The 10,421-nt window shown below is 37.4% G+C and overlaps 1 protein-coding gene across 1 annotated transcript in view; it reads right to left on the bottom strand.

The window, feature by feature from the left end:
- Nucleotides 1-8,681: 8,681 nt before the first annotated feature.
- MORC1 (MORC family CW-type zinc finger 1) overlaps nt 8,682-10,421 on the bottom strand; it is a 100,523-nt gene continuing 98,783 nt past the window's right edge. Inside the window, exon 28 of the mRNA XM_030582075.1 lies at nt 8,682-9,280. Within this exon, the coding sequence (XP_030437935.1) occupies nt 9,110-9,280 (171 nt within the window). The 3' untranslated portion in view covers nt 8,682-9,109. The remainder of the gene's footprint in view (nt 9,281-10,421) is intronic.

The raw sequence follows: 10,421 nt of genomic DNA, 5'->3' as shown, positions 1-10,421 counted from the left end.
TTAGATCTGGCTGGAATTCTTTGACAGAACATTTTTCTGTTGGAAAATGATGATTCATGGGAATGTGTCAGTTTCAATGTAATTTTGACATAAACCAGGCATGTTTCTGTCAGAAATCTGCCTGTTTCCGGCCAGCACACACACCTCCCTGGCTCCTCTGCAGCGCACCTGGTTGATGTGGCACTGTGGCTCCCAGAGAGCATATTCGGTTTCAGAAATACCAAAACTTTCACACCAATGTTTTGGTGTTTCCAAAAGGAAATATTGCAGATTTCCACTTCCATGAACATTTTTGAATTTTTGGATTTTCATCCTGATTCAGGGTGAACTCCGCCCCCCCCTTCCATTCTTTTTCATAGAAATTGGCAGCCATTTTCTGGTTATTATGAAATACCTTAACATGCCAAATATTTAAAAATTCCTATTACAATTCAGGATCTTCTTACTATCTGTGTAAAGGCCCAAGCCTTTTTTGAATATTGGTAATACATTGGCTGAATTATTTCTTGTTGCAGTGAGTTTCACAGGCACATTGGGTTTGGTGTACGTTTTCCTTCTATCCATTTCAAATTTTTGGCTTTTGAATTTTACTGTAAAGGAGAGAAGATATTCTTGATACAATCACACTATTAAGATATGAACTACATTAATAAAATTGAAGAAACTTTGCTTTATTATACCCTCTCTGAAAAGAAATATATACAAATCTCAAAATAAAACCTTAGATTTTTAGACTTCAATAATCTGAAAAAAATCTGTCATATATTGTTTTTAGTTAATGTCCAAAATGGCTAAAAAAATCCTTACAATGGAATTATATGCATTAGAGTAACTTGAGAGTATAAATGCAACAGTCTGCTTAAATTCTCATCAGATGTCTTCAAAACCTGTGTGACAGTGAAGTTTTGTCTTTAGAATATCCTTACCCTTAGATAAAACATATGTAGTTCTTTGGTATTCTTTACTCCTACATAAACTGTTCAAATATGACCCACTGAAGACTGAAAAGAGTTAATGCAGTAGACAGATGTTACCTGTAAACTATAAAAACAGTAAGTGGAACTTTTGACTTTTTCTCTATGCTTTGAAGAAATTCCAAACACAATACATTGAGTATGGCAATATTTTATACTATACCATTTTGCTTACTTAGGACTTTAAGAAACTTTACAATATATAGCTTCTTAATCAAAGACTTTATTTCAGCACTCACGTATCAGTACTATAAGACAATCCATGCCGTCTACAAAACTTAATAACTGGGCAACTCAAATCTGATTTATAAATTCTCCTTTCAACATTTTGGGCCAAGTCCTGAGCAGGTATAAATTGGCTCGGCTCTTTTGAAAAAAATGGAGTTACATTTATTCACACCGCTGAGGATGTGGCCTTAACTTGCTAAGCGATAGGTATATTTGTGCCACTGGAGATAAAAAAATGGACATTCTCTTCAGCTATGAAAGTTAAGAATCAAGGTTGAAATTTTTTTGTCTTTGCATCACATGAAAAGGTTTTTAGTACGAGGTGAAGTTTAAGCACCTTCACATGGTTGCAAACATTTCCGGGCAAAAGCACTACTTTTCTTTGAGGTTGCATTTTCCCAAGACTTATCTGACTGAATTTGCCCATTAGTGAGAGAATTTTTGCTATGAGCTTATTTTCACTGCAAGTAGCCACAGGATTTACTTTGATATGCTCTTCACAGGCAGAAGGCACTTACTGTACTATATATATATATACATACACACATACACACATACACTAGACAACTGTAGCTGCCAAAGATATTTCTATCTATATCTATATCTATATATAGATATATCTCTATATATTTATCTTTGGCAGCTACAGTTGTCTACTTCTCTCAGGAATTACTTCACTGCTAAGTTATTACTTTTGTCACTAGTTGTCAATATATTCCAGATGATCAAGTACACAGTGTTTATAGAGCTACTGAGGCCATAAAAACCCAGCACGTCTCTCTGCAGAATGGCTCAAATGCTAACAAATCATTTTTTTTGTCTAAATTAAGTTTATCTCCTGATACCAGACTGCAAGCCTGTGGAATGGCTCAGCAGATAACTTATTTTACAACAAGAAAGTTATATATTTCACATCAGAGCAAACAGAAAGGGGTCGAACCTCAAGTTGAGAACTTCCATGACCCCCCAAGCATGGACTCTGAGGTGCCACAAACCCTCTCTCCATATTCAAAGCAGTCAACTCTCAATCAGATAGTACACCTAAATTCTGTAACCCTAAATAGATGTATTTATTTAAAGAGATAGATTACATTTTATCTTCTGTAGAATATCTCTGTTCCATCCTGCTTTGAGTAAAACACACCAGTTCATTCACTCGATTGTAATAGATGTTCAATTTTTTTTCAGCCAAAAGTTTTACAAAAAGAGCAAGCAAAGGGAAAAGATAAAAGCCTTTTATCTTAAGGTAGATTCCACCTATTTATTTGTATTGGTTGTAAAAGGTATAGAATGTAAAATCTTAAGCATACCACTGATTTTAAGAAAAAAATATTATTGAAAGAGCAAGAAACTGGTTGGCACCTATAACTTTTCCTGCATCTGTTGATGTGACAACCTAGGAGAAAGACTCTCGTCTTTTAGATTACAAAAGCATATAGATGAACATTAAACAATATCGCAATATCTTGCGGAATGGGAAAGCAGCATCAGTTCAAAACCCATCATTAAACATGAAGCTAAACGTTTGGGACAGGTTGTTTTATGGCGGATTTTATTAAGTCTTAAAACAGACGAGTTGTCTAACTTCTCTGAAATGGGGAAGGTTCCCTAACCAGATGGAATGAGAAGCATATTCTTCTCTCTAATATAGAATTTCAGTCATAAAGATATGGTTATATATTATTTTGATAACAGTTTTCCTTTTCTAGATTTATTGATCTTAGTATGTATACAGATCTTTGTAGGAATAGTTTTGAAACTTAATTAATTTCTTGAGGATACATATTTCCAAAGCTTTGAGCCACCTTTTTAGTTGCCTGCCAAAACCATTACTGAAATTTCTGCAGGTCCATAGTTTAATAGCATAAAATTCCTCCACCTTACGCAGACGTATTTTAAATTTTATCTGCGTACAACCTGATAAATACAAGGGATAAATCCCAATAGAAATCAGAAAAGTCAGTGCATTAGACATCAGAAAATAATCTTGCAGATATAATGTACAAGTCTGTATCAAAAGAGTAGACATTTTCTAATATCTAGGCAGAAGTTTTGGGAAGTGACTGGCAATTCTGTGTGCTTCCATTTGTAGGTGCTCAAGTTGACACCTTAAAATATTCAGGTCCTGTCCTTGGTTTTTGGAACTCTAACCTCAGACACTTTATGAAGCTCTGATCTGCTGAGGCACCAATAAAATACTAGCTCCTCATCAAAATATTGGTCTAAAATAAAAATTTCTGAATTAAAATTAACAGCACGTAGATATCTGGCTTTGTGGATCATAGATTACTTATAGGGGAGTAGAGAGAAGTTCTTGGAGAAGGCTAACGTATAGTCCAAGAAATTCTGTAGCAGCTAAAAAGAGTCTCTAAAATTTTGTTAAAGCTATATTTGAAGTGTAACCATTAACAGATTATTTGTAAGTAATTAAGAGAGAAAAAAATTGGGATCTTCCTTCCAAATCAGATTTCATTTTAATGGAATCAGAGTTTTCTAGGTGGCCAACCATACTGCTACACTCCTTGAATTAGTTGATTCTGATTAACCAATTACCAGTCAGTCCCTCCATGTGGTTGTCTAGTAACATCCAATGATAAATGAACTTAATATAAATAGCAAGTGTCAATACTACTTAGTTTATTTGTGACAAAGCAAAAGATTCTATCTTATACCATGGAGTCTTAGATTACAGCAACCAGCGGTACTCAGAATACATAAACACAGATTAAAGCATAATAATTTCTCAATATTAAAAAAACCTAAAAAACTGTTAAAGCAAATTAATATTAATGTTATCAGTATCCAATTTTATCATGACTAGCTAACACTGTACATTAGCTCTCTAGTAATTCCTGAGCCGTTAGGCACAATGTAACATCACACATCGCATGCACAAACACCCCAAATCTCTATTATTTTAAAAATGCTCTTACACTAATTTAACTTGTATTCATAATGAAGTATGTTAGAGAATGGGATTTTCTAAAGATTAAAACAAGATGGGATTATTGCTCCTTGTCTGCACCTTGGATCACCAACTGTAATCCCTGCTGGAATTTCTGATACAAAGCATTAACACATTTTGTTTTACTAGTAATGCAGTCATTCCAACCTCACTGGGTTCATTGGATCAGGAAGAGAATGTCCAAATGCTTTTTCCATGGGTGTGTAACATGGATGAGCCCACTGAATCTTTCTGCTGAAGAGTACCTTGGAATCCATTGATGTGAAGTTGCTAGTTTGGAGCCCAAGCCTGCTCTCATTGCAGTCAATGGCCAAAACCCTAGTGACTTCAGTGGGAGTAGGATTAGGCAATATTGCAAGGTGCTTCCTAGACCCAGGAGGGAATTAAGGTGAGTTCTTTTGGATGTGAATCCTATGATTAGAGGGAACCTGTATGGAGTACAGAGTTAACAAGAGCAGCAGGAACAGCTGCTGTAGAACTGACTGTTCAATATCAAACACTGAAGAGTTGGGGGAGGAATAAAAGTCCGTATGGGGCAGCTGGAGCCATCTCTGGAGAAGGCCATTTGATTAATTTCAAACTAAAATGTACAATACACTTAGCATTGTGAAGCAATGCTTCATTCAATGAACAGTATATTTAATAGTTCTTCATAAGCACGGATATATATGGACCCAGTCAAACAATTACTCTTTTTCAAGTAGATTTATGGGAAAAAAAACTCCACTGTCTAACACACTCTAAAAACAGCCTTAGAAATTCAGTCTTCAAGTGACTAGATTTGATTCAGAAAGTACTATTAGGATTGTACACAGATATTTTTGAAAAAGGCAAATTCCCATTAGCTTCTGGCTACTTACATATATTCACATGGAGTTTCTTGCTATATGTGAACCATAGGTCTAAATAACCAGCATGACCAGAACATTGAGATATAACATTTGATGCAGCATATTACACAGCTTTAACAAAGCTATGTAGTTAAGTAGGAATCCTTACCTTATTCATGTCAAAAGTGTGAAATACTTGTTCAACGTACTTGTTTGCATCTTGAGTAAGACTTTGCAGACCAGAACATGTTTAAATTCATGCAGACAAAGCTGTCCAGATGGGCACTCCTTCATAAATTTTGTGTACCAGTGATGGATTTCCACGGCGTTAATATCATCTGCTGATCCATTGGCACCCATAGTGCCAAACATTCCAATAACCCTTTTTCAGTATTTATTCATCCAAATGCTTATGCTGCTTAGCTCTAATGGCTTGCTGACAACTATCATTTGCTGACACTAACTCGGCATCTAGGAGCTACTGTAAACCTCTTACGGGTCTCCAGAGATATAGGTTAAGTAAATATAGCATCCTAGTGAGATTACCTTCAGTGCCCAGTTTAAATGCAGAAGGGTTTTATCAGTTGATGATACTCTTTCCTCCCACTCAATGCCCATGGTGCTAGGACATACTGTACAACGAGGAGAGGCTGGCCAGATTTTGATTTCACATCATGGTTTATGGAGTTAAACCAATGTAAAAAGGGTATGTATGAGGGGAGATTCAGGCATTTTGAAAAAGTTGCAAAACACTTGTATCAATATTTCACATGAATAGGGATGTGTAAGGTGTAGTTTCTCACTAAACTCTGGGGCCCAGCTGTACTGTTGCATATGCAGCAGCTTTGCATAGGAGGAAATGGTGTAAGTTGGTTCACTTACCATTTACTGTCAGCTCATATCACCTTGTTGACCATAAGAACAAAAGAGAGGCCATACTGGGTCAGGCCAATAGGCTACCTAGCCCAGTATCCCGTCTTCTGACAGTGACCGATGCCAGATGCCCCAGAGGGAATGAACAGATGGATCAATCATCAATTGATCCATCCCTGTTGCCATTCCCTGATTCTGGCAAACACAGGCTACGGATACCATTCGTGCTCATCCTAGCTAATAGCCATTGACGGACCTATCCTCCATAAACTTATCTAGTTCTTTCCCTGTTATGGTCTTTGCCTTCAGAACATCCTCTGGCAAAGAGTTCCACAGGTTGACTGTGGGTTGTGTGAAGAAATACTTCCTTTTGTTTTTTTTAAACCTGCTGCCTATTAATTTCATTTGGTGACCCCTAGTTCTTGGATAATGAGGAGTAAATAACACTTCCTTATTTACTTTCTCCACATCAGTCATGATTTTATAGACCTCTATCATATCCCCCCTTTGTTGCCTCTCTTCCAAGCTGAAAAGTCCCATTCTTATTAATCTCTCCTGTTCCATACCCCCAATCATTTGTCTTGCCCTTTTCTGAACCTTTTCCAATTCCAATATATCTTTTTTGAGAGAGGGAAACCACATCTGCACACAGTATTCAAGATGTGGGCATGCCATGGATTTATACAGAGACAATATAGTATTTTCTGTCATATTATTTATCCCTGTCCTAATGATTCCCAATATTCTGTTCGCTTTTTTGACTGCTGCTGCACATTGAGTGGATGCTTTCAGAAAACTAACCAAAACTACAGCATGCTATTGCCCCTTATGTTAGTGCTGAGTTGTATTCCCCTTCACTTCCCACTATACACTACACAGAGACAAGGCCAGACCGGGAAAGAGCTGCCACTGAACCTGATGAAGCATCAAGAGCTGCTGCTCTGGATCTCCCTGCATGGGACTTGGACTGTAACAGCAAGTACCAGGCTTTTAAATATATACTACAAGAGTGAAATTAACAGTTTGCACTTAAATAGCACCTTTCATTGAAGCATCTGAACCCACTTATTGTACCCACACATGGATATCTGAAAACACTTTGGCTAGCTACCGCCAACATATATAATAGTTCACTGCCTTTATTTTTAAAATCTCTCTTACTGATGTGGCTCTTTATATAATTTTTGTGAGCAGTTATAGACTAAACCTATTACACAAGATGACTTTCAAGACAAACTCTGACAAAGAAGAAACAGCAATTGTACACTACACACAAAGACTTAAATGGTCCTTTACATTCGTAGTACGTTTTATGTGGTGAAAGTTAATGGTTTAAAGTCTCAGCAGCCAAAACTGATTAATATAGTTGTTTAGCTATTCAGGCATGACCTATACAGTAACTCTTAAAGGTAACTCAAAAAGTGTGTCAAAATGGAGGGAATAGAGTAATGCAAGAGAAAAAGGTGGTGTATCCATCTCATTCTGCAGGGCAGAACACAGATGCAGATGTCCTTCAAATTCCTGTACAACTGCACAAACTATAAAGGCCTAATTTTTAAGAGGGATGAGGCCCAGCCTCCTTTTGCAGATGGCTATATTTTCTAGCACATGATGTACCCACACGAAACAAGGTTGTTCTTTCAAAAATTTGGCCTCAAGCCTGCAAAGAAATTGCACTCTACTGTATAGGTGATGTGACCGTATCTGACCTTAAACTTATAAAAGAGATTAAAAGGAGAACATTCTTAACTTTTGCAGAATCGAGGAAGGAGAAATGGTTAGGTGTACAATTTAATGCAAACTGGACTAGTTGTAGTTAATTCTATTGAAGAACAAAGAAGTGCCAGTGTAGACTGGAAAATTCTTCCTCAGTAGTACGTTTGCCAAAATTAATGCTGAGTCTTAAGATATGAGACACTGTTATTATTTAACTCTGTGGACTCTCGGTTTTTTAACACTCTGAGCTTTTCATTTAAATTCCATAAGATAAATAAAGTGCTGGAGTGTTAAAACTAAGTAAAACCAGAAGTCCAAGCATATTTCAGTAGCCAAATATTTGTTGAAAGCAGGGCCGGCTTTAGGAAGTGCAGGGCCCAATCTGAACAGTTTTGGTGGGGCCCTGGCAGGGATGACTTAAAAAAAAAATGTAAAAAAACACCTGGCACTTCGGCGGCGGGTCCTTCACTCACTCCAGGACTTCGGCAGCGCTGAAGGACCCGCCACTGAAGTGCCACCGAAGACCCAGAGCTAGCGAAGGACCTGCTGCCGAAGTGCCGCTGAAGACCTGGAGTGAGTGAAGGACTCGTCGCTGAAGACCTGGAGCGCCGCCAGGTGAGTAAAAATTAAAAAGGCACCTCTAGCCAAGGAAGAGATTCTCACTGGGCGCGGGGCCCTTTTAGGCACGGGGCCCAATTCGGGGGAATTGGTGGAATAGGCCTAAAGCTGGCCCTGGTTGAATGTATGTACTAGTCTGGTTTGTGTAAGACAGACAGGACTTCAACAAGAAGTTACATTACAAACTAGCTGTCATGAAAAACATTTTTCAAATAATCCCAATAGATCAAATGCTGAATTCTTTTCTTGGGCTCCAGTCCTTCAGTGGGACTTTGTATGGGTGCAGCAGTCTACCAATATGCTATCATATACAGGGTTGAGTCTGGAATTTGCCACTCAAGCAAGCTCTCGTTGACTTCTGTACTAAGGAGTTTCTCTGTGTAATGCCTGAATAAAGTAGACTAAATACTGAATAGCCAGAAACAGTCCCTTCATAAATATAAATAAATTAGCCAAAGGTTTGCAAGCTCTCTAAAACAACTGTATTTGTAATATCCAGTAATAGGAAACATGTAGCAAAGATACTCTAAAATAACATTTTTCAAGTTTTTTATCTTCATTGACTAAATGTAAATCTTCAATAATATCTATTACTACAAAATACTAACATATGATACACAGGTCTGTGTGTATCTATGAAGTTTCTACATCAAACAATGAGAAGTAGTGTTTATAGCTCAAAGGTAAATTAAAAACAACTTCTCAAGAGCATAATGCACAAAAAGTCAAAGGAGATGCTGACAGGTTCAACTTCCCCAAAACATGAGCAAAATTATATTAAAATCCAACCATGATAATTTTCAATGTTAACAGTTTACATTCGTATTTATGTTAAGATTAATTTTCTAATGTGTTCCTAAAAGTTGTGATAGTATAAATGTATGAGCAATGGAGACCAAGCCACCTCAGTTCTTGAAAGCATCCACAATTTCTTCACATGGCATGACAGGTTCTCCTAAATCTGCTGGGTTTGCATCTACACTGGGAAATCTTACAATGCCAGATTGGCACATGTCTTGTTTAAGGAGCTCTTCAAGATAGCCATCAATTTGTTCTAAGTCATCTACATGGTCACCCTAAAAAACAAACATGCATGGATCTATAAGCATTTTGCAATAATTTACAAATAATAGTTACAAAGAAACTAACAAATATAACTGTGTTTACCTAGCCCTAAGAGCACACAATCTAAAGCAGATGAAGCAAACAGAAAACAAAACAAACAAACAAAAAGGCCAGGAGCGGAGTGTGTGTGGCAATTAGTGACTGGAAGGAAGGAAAGATTGCTTGTAGAGGCAGGAAGGCAAGGATCTGAGAGAAAAGACAGCTTTGTAAAGTAATTAGACTGTTCTAGATTTACGAGCAGTGTAATGAAAGGAACAAAACTGGTGGGAAAGCAAGACAAAGCATTGAGCAGAGAGAAAAGAAAGCAGAGATACAGACAGAGGGATAAGGGTGTGATTATACAGAACCCTGTAGGAGAGAAAAAGAAGCTTGCATCTAATGCAGTAAAAGACAGGACCACTGAAGGGAATCAAAGGAGACACGAACAATTTATGAGAACCAGTTGCTCATTTACAGTCTTATCTTGCAACGTGCTGTGTGTCTTCAGTTTTGGACATAGAATCTAGAGAGGGTGTCAGGACTGAAAAAATGTCTACAGCACCTATTAGCCACATTTTTTTCAGAAGATAAACCAACTCACTGCTCCACAGTAAACATGTCAGTCCTGATGTAAAAAAATGTACTATTGGTTGCAGATTTTTGCTGTTTTCAATATTTTGATGTTCTTTAATTTCAAGAGATGCAGTGATTGTATTAGTCAGGATATTTTTGCTTGAAACAGATAAAGAAAAAAGGGAGTGCGCTCTGGTGCAACAAAAAAGGCAAGATGTATTTCCAATGAGCTCCATGCCACCAGCAAAAAGCCCTCATACATAAAAGTTTACTGAGATAAAATTGCAGTCTGGATAGTGATTTCACTACATGATTGAGCTGTAGCTGGTGTCCATTGAACCTGGAAAAAAGTCAGCTCTCATGGCACCTGAGAGGTGCAGACTGTATGGCAACTGGACTCAGGCACTGATGATGCCAGGCCCTTCCTTGGAGGTAACCCTAGGTGAACTCACACGGCAGAGAAAATGGACACAATTCATAATACCATTAAGAGCCTTTGTAAGGTTTCAAAACCTCCTTTCATGACATTATGTAACAGCC

Source organism: Gopherus evgoodei, chromosome 1 (assembly GCF_007399415.2).
Source record: "Gopherus evgoodei ecotype Sinaloan lineage chromosome 1, rGopEvg1_v1.p, whole genome shotgun sequence".
Classification (NCBI taxonomy): domain Eukaryota; kingdom Metazoa; phylum Chordata; order Testudines; family Testudinidae; genus Gopherus; species Gopherus evgoodei.
Note: the sequence above shows the minus strand (reverse complement) of the source record. Positions and strands in the feature narration are given on the sequence as shown.